At 59.5% G+C, this 22,217-nt stretch overlaps 5 protein-coding genes across 8 annotated transcripts; 3 read left to right on the plus strand and 2 right to left on the minus strand.

The window, feature by feature from the left end:
- Positions 1-57: 57 nt before the first annotated feature.
- On the minus strand, positions 58-9,506 carry CHTOP (chromatin target of PRMT1). Of its 2 annotated transcripts, none has more exons than XM_062597815.1 (6): positions 9,312-9,506; positions 7,956-8,037; positions 6,309-6,462; positions 3,036-3,219; positions 2,731-2,868; positions 58-1,380 (listed from the first exon to the last, which is right to left on the minus strand). In XM_062597815.1, exons 2-6 carry the CDS (start codon positions 8,018-8,020, stop codon positions 1,178-1,180), a joined length of 744 nt encoding a protein of 247 aa, XP_062453799.1. In that variant the 5' UTR covers positions 8,021-8,037; positions 9,312-9,506; the 3' UTR covers positions 58-1,177. The 2 variants fall into 2 exon arrangements, with proteins under 2 accessions (XP_062453799.1, XP_062453798.1); XM_062597814.1 differs by having other exon boundaries at positions 3,036-3,222; positions 9,312-9,504.
- Positions 9,507-10,215: 709 nt separating this feature from the next.
- Positions 10,216-12,406, minus strand: S100A1 (S100 calcium binding protein A1). The gene is made up of 2 exons (XM_062597893.1): positions 10,583-12,406; positions 10,216-10,493 (listed from the first exon to the last, which is right to left on the minus strand). The coding sequence occupies exons 1-2, from the start codon at positions 10,721-10,723 to the stop codon at positions 10,350-10,352; spliced, it is 285 nt and encodes a 94-aa protein (XP_062453877.1). The 5' UTR covers positions 10,724-12,406; the 3' UTR covers positions 10,216-10,349.
- A 769-nt stretch (positions 12,407-13,175) lies between these two features.
- Positions 13,176-14,515, plus strand: S100A13 (S100 calcium binding protein A13). Of its 2 annotated transcripts, XM_062597884.1 has the most exons (4): positions 13,176-13,280; positions 13,479-13,651; positions 13,797-13,930; positions 14,431-14,515. In XM_062597884.1, the coding sequence occupies exons 2-3, from the start codon at positions 13,499-13,501 to the stop codon at positions 13,917-13,919; spliced, it is 276 nt and encodes a 91-aa protein (XP_062453868.1). In that variant the 5' UTR covers positions 13,176-13,280; positions 13,479-13,498; the 3' UTR covers positions 13,920-13,930; positions 14,431-14,515. The 2 variants fall into 2 exon arrangements, with proteins under 2 accessions (XP_062453868.1, XP_062453867.1); XM_062597883.1 differs by lacking the exon at positions 14,431-14,515 and having other exon boundaries at positions 13,797-13,949.
- Positions 13,984-16,980, plus strand: LOC134152469 (uncharacterized). The gene is made up of 4 exons (XM_062597882.1): positions 13,984-14,837; positions 15,014-15,116; positions 16,155-16,301; positions 16,375-16,980. The coding sequence occupies exons 1-4, from the start codon at positions 13,984-13,986 to the stop codon at positions 16,492-16,494; spliced, it is 1,224 nt and encodes a 407-aa protein (XP_062453866.1). The 3' UTR covers positions 16,495-16,980.
- Positions 16,981-19,785: 2,805 nt separating this feature from the next.
- S100A16 (S100 calcium binding protein A16) lies at positions 19,786-22,007 on the plus strand. 2 transcript variants are annotated; one of them, XM_062597933.1, is made up of 3 exons: positions 19,786-19,877; positions 21,272-21,440; positions 21,531-22,007. In XM_062597933.1, exons 2-3 carry the CDS (start codon positions 21,285-21,287, stop codon positions 21,693-21,695), a joined length of 321 nt encoding a protein of 106 aa, XP_062453917.1. In that variant the 5' UTR covers positions 19,786-19,877; positions 21,272-21,284; the 3' UTR covers positions 21,696-22,007. The 2 variants fall into 2 exon arrangements, with proteins under 2 accessions (XP_062453917.1, XP_062453916.1); XM_062597932.1 differs by lacking the exon at positions 19,786-19,877 and adding an exon at positions 20,750-20,879.
- The last annotated feature ends 210 nt before the right edge of the window (positions 22,008-22,217 follow it).

Here is a 22,217-nt window from a genome sequence, read left to right on the forward strand (position 1 = left end):
CTTTGATTTGCAACAGTTCAAGGGGGAAAGGGGGAAGAGGAAAAAAAAAAGTCCACATAATTTTTATAATTATTTCTTTGTTACAACAAACCAGAAATACAAGATTCCATTGAAACTGGAACAGTTCACAGAATGGCTGAACTTAAAACTTCAGGACAGGGGGAGGAGCAGACCCCTTCTTAATTTCCAAAACCAATCTGGGTTAAGTGCACACAGAGTTGGTCTGATTTGAAGATTCAGTTTTAGTTACACCGAAAGGTAACAGCATTCATTAACAAACGGATTTTGGACCTCATGTTTTAAAGAGACAGTTCTACCATGATTTTCTTTCACAAGGTGTATTTTATGTTCCTGCTTCTAATTTCTTTAAATAAAGATCTGTTCTTTTCCAGATCAGCATACAGAAACCACTGGTGCCATCCATTCAAAACATGATACAACAGAAATTCAAACTTTATCTAAAACAAACAAACCAAAAAAAGCCTTCAGCCTGAAAGTCCTCTGCACTACTTATTAACAGAATGCTAGCTATCAACAAAGAGGAACTTTTGGTACAAACAATAAGCTTGGCAATATCTACAGAAGAGCACTATACCTAAAACCTCACTTAACTGTTAGCCCTGCTGGGAGGAGTTTTGGTAGGCTTGCTTCAGAAGGGTCAAAACAAAACTGCAGGTGTAGGACTTGACCATTCAGTCACACTAAGGGATAATGCCTATCCCAAAACGTAACCATGAAGTGTAAGAGGCACAAACACGAGATCCCACACCTTATATTCAGCACCAATGAGCACTTCACCTAAAGCAGCACAGACTGTGGCATGCATGCAGTGTTTCCCTTCATGCACATTAAAAAGAACCTTAGTAACCAGTGCTGCTTGGTTGGAGTATTGAACACATGCCAGCATTGATGTCAGTGGATTAACTGCAACAGATCTGTCACATTCTTGTTTGGAGTAGTTAGGAAAAAAAATATATAAAAAAAAGAAACAATCAAAAAGTTTCATACAACACATAGTATCAAAATGTTAGAGGAACACACTAACATCTGATCTCTTGGTAGAACAGGGCTGCTCCCTATTCCTGTGGGTCCTTCCAGCATGAATCAGGGTTTCCATTTTTAGCTTATGGGTATTGACATACACACTAACTTTGACAACAGTCTCTCAGAATGACCTTCAGTCATTTGTTTCTGGGTCTGTCTGAGCCATGTAAGCATCCAGCTCAGCATCGAGGTGTCCTTTTGTTTTAGACATGTAAGCATCTAATTGGTTGTCCAGCTGCTCCTTGGTCAACGCAGGACGTGCTGATCCTCTTCCTCGTCCTCTGCCTCTGCCACGACCTCCAAAGCCCCCTCTTCCCCGGCCTGCCATGCCACGACCTTACAATGAGACAAGATGACAGTTACATACTACACCACATAGAGCCTCAGGGTCTGGCACAGTTGTGTTCCTCCAGAAGAGCTACTGCAGTCGCTCCTCAGAGCCTGGACAGCACAGCACGCTTGCAAGTGCTGCTTCAGCATCTCTAAGCTAAAGTCATACATAGTACCACCTAAGGAGCTACTCCAGTCTGTCTCCAAAGCCTGAGCAGTGCAGTTTTTGCTGAGTTAAAGTCGCTCTCCAGGCTGCTTCTGTTTCAATCTATAAACCCAAATGGACATTTGATCCACAACTATCTGCTACGCTCTCAGCTCATACTACCATCTCATCTGCTTGTATTCCATTTCCACCTACACTTTGCATGTTTTTCTTTCTGGTCATCCTTGTCATCCAATGCCTACAGACCCGTGAGACAGCTACAAGTTTTTGGCAAAGTGGTAATGCTCCCAAGTATTACAAGCAAAATTTTACTACAAATACTTCAAATTTAGAGCCAGTTTCAGACTACTTCTGAAGCAGGACAGCAAGAGACCACATTGGTGAGTATTCATTCATCAGGCTAAAAAATATAGCTAAAGCTACAAACTAAAATTGTCAAGGAAAATGCACGTTCCTGAAGATTGGCCAAATATTTCTAGGAGTTACAGCAATCTCAGTCACACGACTTTTGCTTAACAGAAAGAGCATTTGGCTAATGTTCTAAACAAACATCTGTGCAAAGCAGTAACAATCCTACCATCAGCAGCTGTCTTCTGTACTTCCTCCTATATGCCTAGTTTACTCCAACCCTTCTCCGTTGTTGACAGTGAAGAGTTTATTTACCCAAGACTTGCTTCATATCAACAACTTAAATTTGAAGTCTGAATTTGAATAATCATCAAGGAAGCTGTTCGCTGGCATGTAGGAATTCAGGTTTTCTCCTGTATTAGTCTTCCCCATCACCCAGTAGCTATATTAAAAGCCTTATGGTTTACAGAGGCTAGATATAATTTGCTCTTTCAAATGTGAAAAGACAGTGCAGTCTTCTTCAAATCACGAAAATACTGTTTCTACTACCATTCAAAGCATTAAGCAGCTACAGTGCTATCTGCAGCAGCAGACAACTTCACTGACACTCCTCAAAACCCCTCTGGCAACAGTGAAACAGCCTTATTTAGGCACAATGCTTGCTAAAATACTTCAGAAAAGGAAGCCCTCCTTTAGTACTACACTTCCACTTCAAGAATGGAGAGGTTTTAAGTCTGGATGTACTTACATATGCTAACCTGAAACAGGAAAGTAAGAACTAAAATTTATTCTGACTTAACTCAGCAGCAATGCCCTCACTCCTGAAGTTTGTGCACACTAACCTCTGCCACCAAGACCTCCACGGCCCATGGCTCCTCTGCCTAGACCACCTCTTCCAGGGCCACCACGACCTCTAATGCCACCTCTTCTCAGGCCCATCCTTGGGGATATACCACGTCCTCCCCGAAGCAGACTCTGACCTTCAACAGAGTAAAGGAATTCAAGTCAGACAAAGAACTTTTTAACATTGAGTAAGATGTTGTATTAAGCAATGGTCAGAAGAGAAAAGAATCAGTCAAGCTGTAAAGGAGGACAGCAACAGTGTCTGCTCACACATGTAGCTGAATTGTGATTGCTCAGTACTCACCTCTGAGTGGGATTCCTCCTCTTAGCAGGGCTCTTGCTCCACGCCCACCACGCATGGCTCCTCGTGGCAAGCCTCTCTGCCCCATAGATATTCCTCTTCCTCCCATGGCTCCACGAGCAAGCGGTCCTGCTGGTCGGCCTAACCGTGCCTGGATGTTACTTTTACCGAGGCGCTGCTTTAAGCTCTTCTGGAATAGATTTTTAAAGAACAGGAAAGTCATGCAGCAATCCCAAACTTATAATGTGAAACAGTATAGCTAGAAGTGTCACAGATCAGCAATAAGTCTGTAGTGTGTGCACGCACATAAAGAGCCACCACCTCTCCACAATATACTCAAGTCTAGAAAGGGAAACAATCAAACTCGCTTAAGGGATAATTTGTGAAGGTCAGAGAACAAAGACCTTTCCCAGAAGAAGTCTACAACTTGAAGTATTTTTCTCCATTTTCAGCAGTGCTGCCCAGCACAAATCAAGGTAGACACTTAATCCACAAGGCAGCCTAATATTGCAGTATCAGCAATTAGTTCAAGTAATCTTCTGAGACAGAAAGTAACTACCATCCCTAGTATACAACAAGCTTTATCACCTGCTCTGAAGAGACAGGTTTTTGTACAACCTCATGCCATAACATCATCTCTACTGACCTACCGCTACAATCCTTTCCTGGCTATGCTTCCACAAAGACTAATGGACTGCTAGGAAACACATGAACGTTTCCACACACTTTAAAGAGAAAACTCTATATAGGAGGAAGTCATCCTCACAAAAGCAACAGCACAATAACGATCTTGGCTTGTACAGCTTTTACAGTGGAGCTTAGTGCCCTGCACAGCCAGACACCACAGGCTCCATCTCACAGGCAGAGCTGGCTTACCTTGGGACAGCATAGCTGCTCCTGTCCTCAACTGCCTGTACCAGAATTGATGCGAGGATACCTAAACTGCCAATTTAAATCTCAGTATGTTAACATACACCGGTATCAACAATCTGGTCTGTCTTCGCATGGCAGGCTATAGTCTCTGTAGCAACTGCTGAACCTCACGAAGAGCTCCCCCTGAAGCATGTAGGAACCTTTACAATTCTTGGTCCAAAGTAGTTAGGGCTACACAGATCAGTCTTTACCATAGGTTTCAAACTCACTTAAATTGACTGTTTGACAGCTTTACAAGCCTAGTTGACCCAAGTCTGTGAACAGCTGAACTGGTTCCTCTAAGAACAGTATCTTCGGTAGCTGTAATAAGATTTAAGTTTCACCGCCTCAGAGCTTAAGACATTAATTCACTTTTCCAACAGCTGCAGCAGTCTAAGATATTGGCATCTCTTTTCCCCAGCTTAGCTGGCAGAATGAAACTGGAAAGTATGTGCATCCAGTTCTTAAGTTTACATCACTTACCACAGCAGTTTAAGATACGTTGTTGGACTTTGCACTGAAAGAACCTAAGAGCGCTTGCCTTTCTGCTTTACTAGAAGTGCTCAGCATGGTAGCGTCTTGGTTTGCCCCAGCTACTAAGTAAATGCACGTCTAGAACCACAGTAAGTATAAAAGATTTTAGATAAACACAGCAGGTATATGTAAGCACATATGCACACAGATGTGGAAGATGCATAAAATAAACCCACAAAGCTAGCACAACCAATGCTCCACAGCAATTTGTAGTAGTACTTTTCTGAAGCACAGGTGACATCACTGAAATCAATGTTCCTCTACCCTTCTGCACATAGCACACCCAAAGGGGAAAAAGGAGGAGAAAAAAAAAAAAAAAAGTAGCATTCCTGGCAATAGCATGCATATTACTTGTGGAAAAACAAACTATGCACCAAAGCAACTTGCAATCTTCAAAGAACAACCTAACTGGATTTCCCCACAAGGCCCTTCCATAGTCCTCCCTTGCAATTATGAAGAATTTGGGGCAGTATTTAATTCTAGAAGATCCTGAAAGTGCACCCATGCCAGATGTACAAATGAAACAGGTAGCAGAGCTAAGTCCAATGGTTAGTTCTTTCCTTTTCTTCCACAGCACCTCACTTTAGCAAGCAGTCACTTTACATTATGAATCCAGTTTAACTTACCACTTGTGACATTTTTTCTTAAAATTTCAACATTTTTTTTTAAACAGTCATTTAGACTACCCATTTACACAGCATTTGTTTACAAACTCTGTAAGAATAACTGGCACTGCAGTCTGGTTTTCCAACAGAAATCTCAAAAGATCTTAGAATGCAGTTACATTCCTCTTTACCAGAGTTCCCAATGCTGGCTGTATGGCAGATTTAAATATTCCAGCTATTTGATGAAGCAGCTCAGCTAAAAACCTCTGAGGGCTTTCTCCTGGTGTGCTAGATAATGTAGAAAACTGTATTTAACTACCACTGTAGTCAAGTCATGCAGTGCTGCCATTTAAACACAGTACACAGCTGCATACCACTTCCCTGCAGGTTTAAGTTTGTGCCCTACACGTACATTTTCAGAGAATCTTTCCAGCTTTTCCAATTAAACCAAAGGTTTACAATTTGCAATAATCCTTTCAGTCTCACAATGAAAAAACTCTAGTAAAATAGCTAATTGTCTCTTCTGTACATTATTTTTAATTACTGCTGTTGCATGGTTTTGCTCACATCAATCCCCTCCCCATCTTCCCTAAGTCCAGAGCTATGGATAAGCACATTGAGTACAGCAGAGAAGCCAGAGGCATTTGTCTTCTGTCCTACAGACAAAAGCCAATGAGGGCCTCACAGTAACCTACAGTACTAATCACCAAATATGGAATGATAAGGAGAATGTTACACTATTTCTTAGTTTAAGCAAGCCCTGAATTCTAGTATGTGCGTGCAATCAAAACCAGAGTTTTTTCATCTGCTCCTTGCAGGCAGCTGCTATCAAGGGAGTGCACCAAGAGAGGGTGGTGTTGGGGATGAGAGCAACCAGCCTCAGCTTCATAGTAAATACTGGAAACAATCTGCAGGAATTGCAACTGCAGCTAGATTGAGAGATGAAGCACTCAGCAGATCCAGAAACTCAGAAATGAGAACATTTCTCTGAAAAAATAGAGAGGAGAAATGAACAGCCAACACAAAAATGATTAACTCAGTAATATTAACTGTAAGTCACAAAGCATTACTTAAGTGAAACATGGCATCTTCTGTTAGCCCCTTCTATGTCTCTCATCTTTTAATTTTCATGGACGTTTTTCAAAATCCACCATATCCTGAAAAACCATCACCTGGCAACAGGCATCATCAACTGGCTGCACTAGAATATGATACTTTCTCTCACCTGTTTAAGTTTCAAAGCAGCCTGGACAGAAGGTCTATTCTCCATCTGCTGGGCCAGTCTTCTGTTTCTGGCACTGGCTAGCTGCTGCTGCTGCTGCATGGTAGCCCGAATATTCACTGGCATCGGCTGTTTGTTCTTCAGCATGTTAGTAAAGCTTCAAGGTCGAATAAAATGGGTGTTTAAATAAAGCTTTATTATACACATTTATTGGCATTTCATGGTTCTCAAGACTGGATCTCCAGATCCCATGAACCTTATGTAAAGAGTGGTACTTGGGTCACATCATATGTGAGTTACGTATTCCTTGTTTTCCACAAATGTGCAAGAACTGGAAACTTAGAAATGATGTGGTGTATTAATTCAGAAGCGATAAAGTTTTAGGTTACTGATTTTAGAAATGGAAGAAGGAACGAAAACAAGCAATAAGCAGAGATGACCATGACAGATAAGAAAGGACACTGCAAATCAGTAGAAAAGCAAACTGAAATCTGACTGAAAAATCCAGAATAACCTTAAGTTTAGAAAACCGTTTAATGACTCAATGCCAAAAGACATCTTTATAAAAGAAACTGCCCTGAGAACAGACTGGTATGTCTCTGGCACACCATGGAAGTGGTGCCGTAAGACACACCACCCTCTGAGTGTATTCATTTACAAAAACCAGTTCATCTGGCAATTTCTTTGGTGCATGAAGAACCTTCTGCCTTTATGAGCTATAGGGACTAGAACATAAAACAGAATCGTAAGCTTCCTTAGCAGCAACCCATCAGCTTCCTACTGGGTCTTGGGAGCTACTCAAGACAGCAAAATAAAGCACTACAGAATGAATAATATGGACTGACCAAACCACAATAGGCAAGCAGGCATTCACTGCACCTCACTATTCCTCTTTGCTAGGATAAAAGGCAAGTACTGGTTCAAACTAAATCTCACTGCAGCGCTTGCTGGAACAGGAACTGCATACAAATGATTCATTTTTCCCTGGCTTAATGATATTAACATAGTTAATTGGAGACTGATTAGTGAGAAAGTGAAATAAAACTGATGCACCACTGTTAGTTGTCATTACAGAACCACAAAAGCTTAATGGCATGGAAAAGCAGAAGGATATTCAAAAGAAGAAATAAAGAAATCAGCACCAAGAAAAGAGAGAGATGGAGATGTAGCAAAGCGTTTGCCTCTTACAAGGCCCAAAACACTGTTAAAGGGCCTTTGGGCTTGTTTAATGGCCTGCTGCATGCCTCTTACAGGCCAGACCACATACACGTGTGTCTGCCTTGGACAAAGCAGCAAGCCTACTGCAGCTTAGGTAACATGCTACCATACTGCAGTATTAACTATATAAATGTAAAAACATGTGGAAGAAAAAGGGAGGGTGTGAGGTTCCTCTTTTTTGTTATAACACATCCCACCATATTTACGTGTTGAATAGTATAATATTAACTGCTATGGATAAATTTCTCCACAACAATTGCCCTTTTAACCTTGAGTACCACATTTGCTGCAGTTTAAGACAGAGGTGCATAGCCATCTGCTTGTTATAGTGAGGTTAAAACAGGGCAGAAACCACGCTGGTTTTTGGAAACCAGACAGTGATAATTAAGTAAAAAAATTCTTATGAGCTGAAGCTGCTGTTGGCTTCCTCACCGCTCGTTCAGAGACATCTTGGTGGTGCTCTTTAGCACAACCTTCGGTGCTGACTGTGCAGCCATCTTCAGATCAAGAGAATCTGCAAAACACAGGAGCCTGATTTAAAAAGCAGCAGGAGAACTTGCATTTACTTGGTTAAACATTCAAAAACTTGCATTCCTTTTCATCTTTTTTTTTTTTTTTTGGAAAGAGCCAAGAACCTGGCAAATAATACTCTATTGATGCTTTTCTCCAGTTTCCCAGGCTATTATCATGACACAGTAAGCTTAATAAACTAACAAGTTATTCTATCTCTTATGGTTTTCTTTTCAGAAAGCAAAGATTTCCTGTTGGTAGAAGTAATACTGCAGAAATATAGTCCATCAGCAGCCAAGATGGCACCCAAACATCTTGTTTAGTACTGTGCCTAGTGACACTTCTACAGCTTCTAAGCAGTTAACATCAGTAAAACACAGAATCAGGTTTCCATCTTAAACAGATGCATACCAAACATTCAGCGATAAAATCTGAAGCTTATTCAAAGACTTCTTTTTCCTACAGAAGACCTATATACTTTCAAAATATTAGTCACATCCCCCTCTTACTATGTTTTGATTGCCATAGCTGAGCAGGACAGGGGTAACCTACATATGTTTGCACAGTTACTTCAGCTTCTAAGAATGTGATAATCTAATAGGCAACTCACCAGGGGTCACAATGCAGCTCTCTAATACAAAACGTTGTCACATTGCTCATGAAAGCAGCAAAGGGATTTAAACTCAGCTGCTATTATCTTTGGATCAGACTGCCAGTTTTAGCAGTGATGACTACTACTTAAAATGTTACAGACCACAGCTCAAACCCGCTAACTGTGGCTCATTTTTATTAGTAATGCATCTAGCGCTTAGATGACTGGCAAAAGCACTTACCCTCAAGCTACTAGTAACAAATAACATTTTTACGATTCTACAGTCCATTCAGAAATTGAGCTAATAGCGTGCAGCACCACTTCCCCCTCCCAAGGCAGAGAAGATAAAAGTATCTCAAAATAAGCGTTTTTCCCCGGCCCACGCGAACTCCACACGATAGCTGGCAAGGAGACCTCGCTGACAGGAGCCCACCGAGCAGCTGGGGTGGACGGCGCCCGCCGAGCACTGGGCCCGGGGAGCAGGGCGAGGCCTGGCCCTGCCGGTCCGGCCCCAGCCGAGCCACCTCCTGAGGTGCCCCGGGGTGAGGGTGGGGGACGAGCTCAGGGGAAAGCGCCTTATTTCCCTCACACGCGGCGGGGACCCATCGCCTGAGGCCACCCCGCAGAGAGGCGGCCGACCCCGGGGTTCGGCCGCAGAGGCCTCGGCCAGAGCTGGCCGCCCTTACCGAAGCAGACGGTCGCCAGGTCTCCGGTGGGGGCTGGCTGGATAGCTGACAGGTGGGTGGGCGCGGTGCGGGACTCGCTCCGGTCCCCTCCGCCCGCTCCCGCCGCACTCGAACACCCGCGACAAAATGGCGGCGGCAGCAGCCGCAGCGGCAGCACCCTCCCTCTTCCCCCTACCGCCCGCGCCGAGACGGGCAAAATGGCCGCAGCGCCGCAGAGGGCGCAGGCGCCAGGCCGCGCGCCTGACCACGCCCCCTGCCGGCGGGGGGGCGGGGGGACGAGCTGTGACGCGCGGGCCTCCCACCTCGACCATTGGTGCAGGGGGAGCAGGGGGCGGAGTCCGAGGGGGGAGTGGGCGTGGCGCAGGGGGGCGTGGCGCGGGCGTGGCCCGTAGTGGGCGGGGCGGCGGCGGGGCGCGGGGGGGGGGGAGGGGGGCGCGGCCCGCGGCCCGCTCCGCTCCGTCGAGGTCGGGGCCCGTTTTCACGCCCCTCTGCGGCCGCGGCACGTGCGGGGCGGGAGTCCCGGGCGCCCTGCCTGCCGCCCCCGCCGCCCCAGGGGCCGGGCACGGCCCCCCGCGGGGGGCAGGCCCCCAAGGATGCTCATGGCGGCCCCCCGCCCCCCGCGCCGCCCCTTGCCTTCGGTGGGGGGGTTCGTGGGGGTGACACCCGGGGGTGAGCCGGGCCGGGCGCCGCTGGCCGACGCTCCGCCGGGACGCGCCGACCCTGCGGGGAAGCGTGGCCGGGCAGACGATGGTGGGGGCCGCGCGCCGGAGGGGACGGCAACCAGCTCCTCCAGCCCCCCGCCGTCCCGACCCACGGACGCTCCCTCCCCGCCCGGCCCCGATCCCGCCTTGGTGCCCCCCACGCCGCCCCCGCAGCATCCCAAGGAGGTGACGGCACGCTGGCGGCTGGGTCGCTGCCTTTATTGCGGAGCCGGATGCCAGTGGGATGCTCCGGGAACGAGGGGGCGCGGGGGGGGGAGGGGGTGGCGGCTCCGCTTTTCGGGGTGCCGGACGGCCGGACGGCGGGAGCCGGCGCGGCTCAGGCGTTCTCCCAGAAGAAGGTGTTGCAGGCGACGGTGAGGGCGGCCACCAGCACCACGTACTCCTGGAAATCCACCTCGCCGTCGCCGTTCTCGTCCAGGTCCTGCATGATCTTCTCCACGGCGCCCGCGTCCTTCTGGGTCTGCGGAGGAAGGGGCAGGGGGCGAGCGCCGGGGCTCGGTGCCCCCGCGGCAGGCGCCCGGCAGCCCCGCGGCCCGCGCCGGCCCCTACCTCCAGGAAGCAGCCCAGCTCGCTCTGCAGCAGCTCCTTGAGCTCCTTCTTGCTCAGCTTGTACTTGTCGCCCTCCTTGCCCGAGTAGTGGTGGAAGACGTTGATGAGCGTCTCCATGGCCCCCTCCAGCTGCGACGCCATGGCTCCGAGTGCGCCCGCCCGGGGCCGCCCGGCCACCTTAAATAAGCTCCAAGCCCCCTCCCTCCGGGAGGATCCGATGGCCGCGGCTGGGCAGCCCGGCTGGCACCGCCGGGGTGCTCCGCGCCAGCGCTGCGGGGGCCGGCGCACGGGGCGCCCGCTCCGGCCCCGGCGGCGTTTGCACCCCGCGGATCTGGCGGCACGGACGCCGGGAGCTCCGTGTCCCCCCCCCACCCCGCTGCTAAACCTCCGTCCCTAGTTGCGCCCCGCGCCCGAATCGGGAGCAGCCGGGTGCTGCCGGGAGCGAGGAGCTGGGTGCGGGTTGGGGGGGGGGCCCATCCGTGCGTGCACGCCGCGGGGGGCAGCCTGGATGCCCCCCCGCCAGCCGGCTTCGCCGGATGGGTCGGACCCCCGCGGCGCCCGGCGGGGATCCCCCGTCCGCCGGCCCCCGTCGCCGCCGGCACCTGGGGTATCCGGTGTCCTCGGAGCCGGCCGCGGCCGGGGGGGGGCTGGCGGGGGCTATCGGGTGACGCAGCCCCAGCCCCTCGGGGCCGCCCGGCCCCCGCGCGCAGAAAGGCCTTTTGTTAAATTAAAAAAAAAGCCCAACTATCCCTGCAGGAAAGGTTGCTGCAGCAACCGCGAGGGCCAAGAAACCGGATTCCCCGTCTGGCATCGGCAGGGCCGATAATCCCGGCTCTCGTTACGGGCCAGCGTCCCCGCGGGAAGGGCCCCGGAGCGGGTCCCGCGCCCCGGCGCCCCGGGGGGCCGGGCGGGTGCTGCCCACGCCGGGATCGGGATCGGGATCGGGCGCCGGGGCCCTCGCCTTTTCACAACAGCCGGGTGGTGCCGGAATCTTTATCCCAGATTCCGATCCGCGTTCGGAGCTAATTATATCCTGCTCCGTCCGTCCCGCCTCCTCTTTCCACCATGCGTGCGGTGGCCGGCTTCCTGTCCCCACGGTTGTGCAATGGGGGCGAACGGGAGAGATCCCGCCGTTTCCGAAGGCGAACGCGGGGATGGAGGGGAGGGGGGAGGCGCTGGGGGTCCTGCCGGCCCCGCTGCCCCCCCCAGCCGTCGTGCAGCCCGCGAGGTTTTGCAAGCAGCGGAGGGGAGCGGGCTCCGCTCGGGGCGTGCGCCCAGCCGCGCTCGCGCCGCGGGTGCGCGTGTCCGTGCGTCCCGCGTCCCTGCGGCTCCTCCGTGCGGTGCAAAAGCCCCTTCCAGCGAAGGCGAGCGCTGGCCGGCCGCGTTGCACCGGCCTCCGACCGGAGCTTCCCGGGGCGCGCCGCCGCGGGGGAAGCACGCCCGACATGTCCACGCTGGCGGTGCCCCGGACGAGCTCTTGCCAAACCGGGAGCAGCGGGGGACGTGCCAGCGAGGTTGCACACTCCTTGGAGCAGCTTCCAGCCTCCGCGGCTCCCTTGCTCCCCGGCTAAACCAGTTGCTCCGGTTGCTGGTGCCGGGGCTGGGCCCATCTTGTCTCCCCGGCCCACGGGCTGCGCGCGGAGGAGGCTCGCCGGGAGCCTTCCCGAAGGCGCCGCGGGCTCCGGGAAGGGGCTCGGAGGGAGGGGGCCGCGGGATGCTCCGTCGCGGTGCTGGCGACCTCGGCGGACCCCGGAGCAGCCGCAGCGGCTGCTCCCGCGGGGCCCCGTCCCGGCACCCTGAATTCCTGTGCCGGCGAGTCACGGGCCCGCCTGGCACCCAGGGCCGGTGATTCAGCCCCATCCCGTCCCCGTCCCCATCCCTGTCCCCGCCGGGCCTGACTCACCCCGGCGCTTGCCCGGAGCCGGTCCCCGTGCCCCGACGTGGGGCTCCGTCCCCTGCCGTCCCCTCGGGCGGAGGGCTGGGCCGGATGGGACTGCAGGAAACCGATTCCTGCCCCGTGAGCTGGTGCCACGGGCGGGGAGCAGGATGCTCCTGTCCCCGTGCCCGAGTGGAGCGAGCGCGTCCGGGCTCAGCGAAAGCCGCCCCGCCGGGCTCCCGGGACCCCTGTCGTGTCCCGCGGCCCCCGTGGGAACTCGCTCCGGCTCCCGCGCCAGGGCTCCCGCGTTAAAAATATATGACAATTAAAGGGAAATGCTTGGGCAATTCCCACCCCCTAATTAATTTGTATTAATTAATTTTTTACGAAGCCCACTATTAATAGGGATGGTGTCAGCGGGCGGCTGAGTCACCACTCTCACTCGGCGCGGGCCGCGGCGGCGCGATGCCGAGGCCGAGGCCGGGCGGCGGGAGCCGGGGCGTGGGGCAGAGCCCCGGCCGCGCTCGCGTGCTCCCCAAAACTGTCCCGGTCGGGGGCCAGCGGCGGCTTTTGGCTGCGGCGAGGCGGGTGCCGAGGCGGGAGCTGGTGGTTTGCAGCAGCGCCGCGGCCTCCGGCTGCCACCCGCGCCGGCGGGGAGGGGACGGTGCGGGGAGGGGGGGGGTGGCTCCGCTGCGGGGCGGCGTCCGTGTGTCCGGCCGGCTCTGCTGCCGGGCGGCGTCCGTGCGTCCGGCCGGCACGGGAAGCACCCGCGCTGCGGGCCGGGAACAAAGCGCCGCGCTCTGCCTGCCGGCGAGCGGGGGGGTGAGTAGGAACCGCTGCCCGGGGGTCTCCCGTCCCCGAACGGCTCCGGCCACCCCCCACACACACTTTGCAGCCCCTGCGCGGCTCGGCTCAGCCCCCCGGCACGATCCCGGGGCCCCGCCGGGCCGGGGCTGGGCTGAGCCCTCGCAAACTCGCCGCGCCTGGGCTCCGACCCCGCCGGCTGCTCTCGCCCCGCAGCCCCCCGGCGCGATCCCGGCATGGCCGCGGCCCGGCGGACGGAGCTGGAGACGGCCATCGAGACGCTCGTCGCCGTCTTCTGCAGGCACGCGGCGAGGGAGGGCCGGGGCGGCGCGCTGACGGCCGCCCGGCTCCGGCGGCTGCTGCGGCTCGAGCCGCCCGAGCTCTCGCAGGTGACGCGCGGGGCCCCGGGGGGCTCGCGCTTCCCGCGCCCCGAGGCCGCTCCGCGCTCCCGGGTTTGCATGCCGGCGCGGGGAGGAAGCAAAAGCGCTTTGCGTCCGGCTGCGGCGCTGAGCCCCGGCCCGGCCCTCCCCGCAGGACGCCGGGACGAGCGAGCTGGACACGAGCCGCGACGGGGAGCTGAGCTTCGGCGAGTACTGGCGGCTCCTCGGCGAGGCGGCCAGGAGCGTCCGCCGGGACGGCGCGGGGACGCCCGAGTGACGGCAGCGCCAGTAAACGAGCTTTCTCTGAGCCGGGCCATCGCGTGGGTTATTAGCGGGGGCTAATGGGCCGGGGGCTTGCGCCGTGCAGCGCCGTGCCCGCTCCCTTTCCCAAGCTGGCCGGGCGCCGGTCTGGCTCCCCGTGGGAATCCCCCATCCCCGTCCTGCAGCAGCGCAACCCTAGATGGGAAAGGCCAAAATTGCAGCTTGGGCCAGGGGCATCGGGGCCGTTCCCACGCGAGGCTGTACCATGCCATGCCGTGCCATTCCCACTCCCATCCCAAGCTGGTCGGGTGCTGATCTGGTTCCCTGTGGGAATCCCCTATCACTGCCCTGCAGCAGCACAGCTCTGGATGGGAAACACCAGAACGACAGCCCGGGCCAGGGCGTTGGGGCTGTTCCCACGTGTGGCCATGCCGTGCCGTGCCGTGCCGTGCCATTCGCGCTCCCATTCCCAAGTGGGCTGGGCGCCGGTCCGGCTCCCCATGGGAATCCCCATCCCCATCCTGCAGCAGCGCAGCCCTGGATGGGAAACTCCAAAATCGCAGCCCAGGCTGGGGGCATCAGGGCCGTTCCCACGCGTCGCCAAGCCGTGCTGCACCATGCTGTGCCGTGCCGTGCCGTGCCATGCCGTGCCATGCCGTGCCGCACTGTACCGCACCGTGCCGTGCCATGCCGTACTGTGCCGTGCCATGCCGTACTGTGCCGTGCCGTGCCACCGCTGCTCCATGGGGAGCAGGCGATGGGGCCGGGAAGGAGGCGTTCCTCGGCCGCACGCTGGCCCGGCGCCAGGCTCCGAAACGCGACGCCTTGCCCCACGCCGCAGCCGGCGGCGCGCAGGGAGCTCCCACTCACGCCTCCCGCCGTATAAAACCGTGGCGCGGCGCAGCCCGCGCACACCCCGCCGCCCGCCGAGCAGGTAAGCGGCCCCTCGCCCGCCCCCCGCCGCCCCCGGCACGCTCCCGACTCCGGGACGTGTCCCGGCAGCTCGCCGCGCGCTCGGCCCTCGCTGCCGCTCGCTCCCCGCTGCTGCTGGGGGGGGAAAAAGCGCTAAGCCTGGTTTTCTCCCCTCTCCCCACCCCGGCTGGACCCCAGGACCCCGGGCGGATCCGTCGGAGAACGTCGCCGCCGCCACCGCGGAGCTACCGAGCCGGGCAGGAGCAGCATGGGCCAGTGCCACTGCCGCAAGAAGCGCAAGGTCAATGCGCGCCGCCGCCGCGATGCCCCGGCGCGGGGTGGGGGCTCCGGCGCCGCCGCCCCGGCGCCGGGCCGGGGGCCGCTTGCAAGCTCTGCGGCCAGCCGCGGTCCCCCCGGAGCCGAGCGCGCTCTTGCAGACTGCTCCGCGGAGCCCGGAGGGCTGCGAGGCTCCCGCGCTCCTCTGCCTGCGAAGGGGAGGCGCCGACGGGCGCCGCGGCCCCCCCGGCTCTGGCGCAGGGTCCGGCCCCGGCTGGCCGCCCCGGCGCTCTCGTTTGCTCCGGGACGAGGTGCCGAAGATTGCTGGTTTCTTCCTAATGGGCACCTCCTGGTGCGGTTTAATGGGGTTTAGAGGGGAAACCGCAGCGCCGAGTGAATCACTGCTGCCTGGCTTCGGCTAATTAGCACGAGCGCCGGGGAGCCCTGGCCGAGCCGCGCGCCGGGGCTGAGGGCCGCACCGGGGAGGGAGCCGGGATGGCAGGGCGCGGGCCGCGGCCCCGTCCCGGGCACTGACTCACGCCTCCCGCCGCCGGTGCGGGGGAGAGGAAGAACCAGTTGTAAACTGCCCCAGCGCCGTGGGTGCAGCGCCCGGGGGACGCCGGGGCGACAGGTCCCGCCGGGCCAAGTGGCCTCGCGGGAGGGAGCAGAGATGAGGAGGTGCCACATCTGGATGGAGGGGCACCACAGCTGCATGGGCTGGACCACAGCTGTACGGAGGGGCATCGCATCTGGATGGGGGTATCACGTTTCTATGGGGCGCACTGCAGCTGTGTGGAGCCTGCACGGAGGGATGGTACGTCCGTGCGGTGGGATGGCACGTCCGTGCGGTGGGATGCCATCCATTTGGCGAGATGGCACACCCGTAAGGAGGGATGGCACACCTGTGTGATGGGATGGCACATCTGTCTGGTGGGACGGCACAGCTGTATGGCAGGACGGCACGTCCGCGTGGTGGGGTGGCGCATCTGCCCGGCGGGTGCCGCGTGCCTGCGGTGCTGCCCCGTCCGCCGGCGGTGCCGGCTCACCGCCTCCCCCCGCGCAGGACTGCCAGGAGCTCACCGACGTGGAGCGGGCCATCGAGACCGTCATCAACCAGTTCCACTGCTACGCGGTGAAGGGCCAGAAGGAGTTCCTGACGCCCAACGAGCTGCGCGAGCTGGTGCTGCAGAAGCTGCCGCACCTGGGCAAGGTAAAGGCAAGGTAAAGGGGCCGGGCGAGCGCGGGGGCCGCGGTGCCCTGACGCCCTCTCCGCCGCCCCGCAGTGCGTGGGGCCGCTGGACGAGAAGATCGAGTGCATGGGCGACCCCGACGAGGCCAAGCTGGAGTTCGGCGAGTACTGGGACATGATGGGCGACGCCGCCAAGGGCTGCCGGGGGAAGTAGCGGGCGCTGGGGACGGGACGGGGCGCGAGGCCCCCGGCTCCGCACCGGGAAGGTGCCGGCCCCGCCGGGCAGCGCCCGGGAAGGCGCAGCGCTGCCTCTCCCGGGACTCCTGCGCCCCCCCGGCCCCGGCTCCCTCCCTGCCCGCGGCCGCCTCTCCTTCCCGCCAGGAAACGTCCTTCCCGTCGCCAGCTCCGGCATGAAGGGCTCCCGGCCCCGGGGCTGCCCGTCTCCGTCCTCTCCTCCACGTCCCCGGCCCGGGAGCCTCCTTCCCCCCTCCGGCGCCAGCCCGGCCTCGCCGCCGGCCGGGAGCTGGGGCACCCTCGCTGCTGCTGCCCCGCGCCGGCGAGCCTTCGGGGCGCGACGCCGGGGCGCGCTCCCTCTGCGGGGCTCCCCTGCCTGCCCCTCGCCGTGGCCTCCCCGGCTGGCGGGTTGTTACCAGCTTGCATCACTTGCGACCATTTTTTGTATAAATTAATAAAGGAAAACACTGGAAAAGACAGGGCTGGGCAGCGCTGTTTGTGCTCTTCCGTGAGAGCGGGAGAGGGGGGAGCACAGAGGGATGGAGACTGCAGCCATCCCAGCTCTGAGCATCGCTCACTGCCCGGCTTCACCACCACACTGCCCCTGCGTAGAGTGGGAGGCTGCACGGTGCTGTGGGTGTGCGCAGGGTGCTGCAGGTGTGCACAGGACCTTGCAAATGTGCACAGTGCTCTGGGTGTGCACAGGCCGCTGCCAGGGTGTACCATGCTCTGAGTGTGCACAGGGTGCTGTGGGTGTGCATGGCAATGCAGGTGTGCAGTGTAACAGGTGTGCAGGTGTGTAGGGGTGCTGTGGGTGTGCACAGGATGCTGCGGGTGTGCATGGCAATGCAGGTGTGCAGTGTAACAGGTGTGCAGGTGTGTAGGGATGCTGTGGGTGTGCACAGGATGCTGCGGGTGTTCACAGAGGTCTGTGGGTGTGCATGGTGCTGTAGGTGTGCAGTGATGGGTGTGCAAGGGTGCTGCAGGAATGCTGCAGGTGTGCACAGGGTGCTGTGGGTGTGTGGGGATGCTATGGGTGTGCATGGTGCTGTGTGTGTGTACAGGGCGCTGTGGGTGTGCAGGGATGTCATGGGTGTGCATGGTGCTGTGTGTGTGTACAGGGCGCTGTGGGTGTGCAGGGATGCCATGGGTGTGCACAGTGCTGTGGGTGTGCTCAGGGTGCTGTGGGTGTGCAGGGATGCTGTGGGGGTGCATGGTGCTGCAGGTGTGCACAGGGCTCTGTGGGTGTGCACAGGGCGCTGTGGGTGTGCACAGGGTGCTGTGGGGGTGCACAGGGTGCTGCGGGGATGCACAGGGTGCTGCGGGGATGCCGCGGGTGCGCGCGGCGCCCAGCCCCTCCGCCGGCGGGTCCCCTCCGGCGGGGCCGAGCGGCACCTTGCCGGGTGCCCCGCGTGCCGGGCCCAGGAGCCGGGGGGCAGCGGCGAAACCGTGGCGGGGCCAGGAGTGCGAGGGGTTTCGGTGCCGCTGCGGCGAAGGAGAACCCCGGCGCGGCGGTGGCTCGTCGGCGCGGGGCAGTTGCGCTCCGGCCGCGGGGACGCGCAGCGCAGCCGGGCTCGCAAGGGACCCCGGCCGGAGGCGCCACGTCGGGCCGGGTCGGGCTGGCGCGCGGCAGCGCTCGCGGGCAGAAAAGCAGAGGGGAAAAGCAAAACCCCGACAGGATGGGATGGCAAGGCGAGGGGCGGCGGGTCCGCGGCACCGGCACAGAGCCCCGAGAGCCACGGGACGTCTTCTGCCTCCGCTCACCTTGGGGTGGATTTCACAACGGGAATAACTATTTATTGTTCCTGCTTTGGAAATAAATACATGGAAATTAAGCAGAGAGGTGTGGTGTGCATTTAATTAGAGACAGGAAATGTGTCAAATGGTTGGAGCGGCGGGAGGGGGAGAGGGGAGCTGGGACTCCCCGGCTCTCGCGCCCGCTCTGGGCAGGGCGCCGGGCCGTGGGCCGGGGACTCCTGGGCCCTCGGTCTGGTTTGGCGACTGCTCCCAGGGCGACGGCAATTCCGACGGCGTGAGCCACCCGTGATAAGTGTCTGTTGTATCCGGGAAGTCCTCGGAGCTGAGGGGACAGCTCAGCCCCTGCCGGGCGGCCAGAGCCGGGCTCAGCAACCCCCAAAAGGTCCCCAAAAGCAAGACATCCCCCTCCCCCCGCGAAAAGCCCAAGCACTGGGGACCCTGCGGGCTGGGAGCAGGGGAGGGCGAAGAAAGCGCCGCGATGCAATCGAAACGGCCGGGAACCCTCACTGCGCCGGGTTCGCAGCAGCCGCGGCCGCTCCGAGCGCACGCACACGCCCTGGATGCCTCGTAAAAATAAGGGCCTGGATGCGGTTGTGACATCTGCCAGCTCCAGGAGGGTAACGAAAGCCGGTGATTCAGAGGTGAGCTGTCTGCCCGCAGGGACCGGGAGGGATTCCCACCCTGCTGGGATGTTGCAGCAACGGCACCGGAGCATCTCGGCCGCGGACAGGTTTGCTTCCTCCCGGCCGAGACCAGCGAGAAGTCGCTGGGAGCGGGGACGACCACGGCGCTTTCCCTGCGCTCCGGCCCCAGCGAGCCCAGGTCATCCGTGCAGGCGGCTTCTGTCCACAGCATATCGCCTCCAATTTTGCACCTGTAAATAAGCAGCTCCAAATAATCCCCATATCTAATCTCGGCATCTGATCTCCGTGCCATTGCTCTAGCAGACACGCAGGGATACAATTTGCTGGGACAATTAATTATGGATGTAAGTTTACAAGCGCAGCCACCAGCCAAAAAGTGCCTCGTCTGCCCCAGCGCGTCTGGCAAGGGCCCTGCTCACAGCCAGTGCCCCTGCTTCCCACCGCGGCAGGAGCCGCAGCCAGCCCTTCCCACCGCGCTGCCCCTCGAGCGGCTGCTTTCGGTTAAAAGAAATGGTGTCCATGGCCCTGGCCGGGGGCACCGGGGAGCCGGGGCAGCGCCGCCGCCCCTGCAGCGACGTCGGGGCGTTTAACAGCTGAGAAAGGGCAGGCGAGGGCAGCGGGACCGCGGCGGGGGGTTGCATGTGGGGCAAAACCGGTGGGGTTGCACCACGCCGGGGGAAACGGGGAGCGAGCCCCTCGCCCCGGCGGAGCATCCCGTGCACGAGCCCAGCCGGGTGTTGCAATCGGCTGGAGCTGCTTCCCAGGTGAGCCCCAGCCTGGGAACGCCCCGGGAACGTCAGCGGCTCCCGGAAGGGCGGGAGCCTCTTTAAAAGCCAGGCTGGGCCCCGGCGGTATGGGTGCAAGGTGAGGAGAGAGCGGCCCCCCGTCGTGCCCGCGCTGCAAACCCGGAGGGAGCCGGCAGGGCACGGACGCACGGAGCGGGACCCCCGGACAAGGCTAGGTAAGGTCCCGGGCTCGGGATGGGAATTGCCCCTCGGGTGAGTATTTAGCAGGGAAAAGCCGCGTGCCGTGGCATCCTTCAGCGCAGCGGGACGTGCCGGAGCAGGTCGGGTGGGAATACCCCGGAGCCGGGTGCCGGGCAGGAGGCGGAGGGGGAGCAGGGGCCGACGCGGCGCACGCTGGTGGCTTGCAACGACCATCAGCATCTCCTGCACGCAAAGAGCCTCGACATGCGGCGAATGTCGCGGCTCACCCACGGGGACCAGCCACCACTGCTGCGTCCCCGGCTTTCCCGCGGCAATGCTGGGCCGTGGCAGCGGCCGGCTCCAGCCACCGGAGCTTGCAAGGAAGGAAGGAGAGAGGCGAGAGAAGAGGAGCAATGCTGGGCACGGACACCCCGCGTCCTGCCTTTGCCTCCGGGGGCGGCAGGCGGGATGCGGAGCTGCTGGCGAGCCCTGGCTTGCCCGGCTGCTCTGCTTCGCCCCCGCCACAGGGAGACACCCGCGTCGCGGAGCTGAGCCGGGACGCCCCGGGGACGGGCTGGGCACGGGCAGGAGCCAGCCCTGGGGTGCTGGGGCAGGACAGGGGACCCTGGTGTGGAGCGATCTTGCCCCAGATGGGGATCCTGCCCTGGGCACTGCGACCGGGAGACTGGGATGCAAAAGGACCTCTGTCCAGCGACGTCGTGCCCCGATGCTGGTGGCGCTGGCATGGTGCTCTGGAGCTCACCCCGTGCCTGCCGGGGCCGGTGCAGGAAAGAGCCAAGGCCAGGCCACTCCGCGCAGTTCCCCTTCCCGTCTGCACGGATCCTGCCCAGGATGCAGGCGCCTGACCCCGTGACGGGGTCCATCCTGCTGCGCCCATCCATAGAAAAGTGCTTCCTGGCGCGGGGCTGCGGAGGGAGGCTCGGACGTCCCTGTTTGCTGACAGGATCCTATCCCGGGGCTTGGGGCTCGGTGGGGGGACGCTCGGCTCAGCACGCAGCGCTGGCAGACGGGAGCAGGTAACCCCCTCCAGACGAGGGCCAGACCCCGCGGCGCTGCCAGGGCGCCGGAGGAGCCCGGCCGGTAATTCCTGCCCTCGCACCCGGGGCTGCTCTCCCGGCCCCATTCCTGGCTAATGAGCCCTGGGAAAGGGCCGCTGCGAGCTGGCGCCATACCCGGGGCCGCAGCCCCCGCGCGTGGGTGGCCGGCCTGGGGTGCAGGTGGGGCGCCCGGCTCGGGGCGGGTGCCGTGCGGGAGCCAGGGTGGCGCAGTGCAGTGCAGTGTGGCACGGCGCGGTGCAGCACGGAGCGGTGCAACATGGCGCGGCACGGCGCGGGAGGGGGCTTGGGGCCGTCACCACTGGGGCAGGGAAGGCTTTTCCACGGAGGCACCCACAGCCCCCTCCCTGCAGGCGGCGGGCGGCGATGGCGGAGGGCACGGAGCTGGAGTGGGCCATCCAGGTGCTGGTGAAGAACTTCGACAAGTACTCGAGCCGCTGCTGCTGCTGCCGCAAGCCCCGGCGCATCAGCAAGAAGGATTTCCGCAAGATGCTGAGCTGCGAGCTCAACCACATGCTGACGGTGAGGCCGGCGGCGCGAGGGGCACGCGGGGGGAGCCGGTGCCACCAGCGGGGAGCTGCTGCCACCAGCCGCTCCGCTCTCTCCCCGCAGGACACCGGGAACAAGCGGGCGGCCGACAAGCTCATCTGCGACCTGGATGAGAACAAGGACGGGCGCATCAGCTTCGAGGAGTACTGGACCTTGATAGGCGGCATCGCCAGCCCCATCGCCCACATCATCCGTCAGCAGGAGCAGAGCGTCAAGCACACCAAGTAGCCGCCGGCGCCGCGGCGCTGCCCGGCCCCCGGTGCCCTTCCTGCTGCTGGCCGCATCCTCGCCGCGCTCCCTGGCACGGCGCGGCGCAGCACAGCATGGTGTGGCGGCCCCCCCCCCCAACCTAGGACACGAGCGCTGCGCGGCCTCAGAGCCCCCCGTCCTCCCCGCCCTGCTCCCCTCGGGAGGCTTTAGCCCCTTCCCGGCTCCCTGGGAAAACGGCGCCTTTCCCTCCCGCCCGCGGCACCCCGGGCTCCGCGCCCGGCGCTGCCGCTTGCCTCGTTATTTATTGCAGCAATAAAGCGTGGAGGAGCAGCGGGTCGGGCCGAGGCTCTGCCTTCCCGGGGTGGGGGGGCCCTGCCCCGGCTGCCGCCGCGGAGCCGCGGGCGGTCGGCAGGCACCGCCGCGGCCGGGGGTCCCCGGGGGGCAGCGGCTCCCGAGCGCCGCCTCGGGCCGGGCAGGAGCGGGGCAGGGGCGGGGGTTGGCCTCCCTGGTGCCCCCCCGCCCCGAGGGATCACCGGCGTG

Source organism: Rhea pennata, chromosome 31, assembly GCF_028389875.1.
Source record: "Rhea pennata isolate bPtePen1 chromosome 31, bPtePen1.pri, whole genome shotgun sequence".
NCBI classification, from domain to species: Eukaryota; Metazoa; Chordata; class Aves; order Rheiformes; family Rheidae; genus Rhea; species Rhea pennata.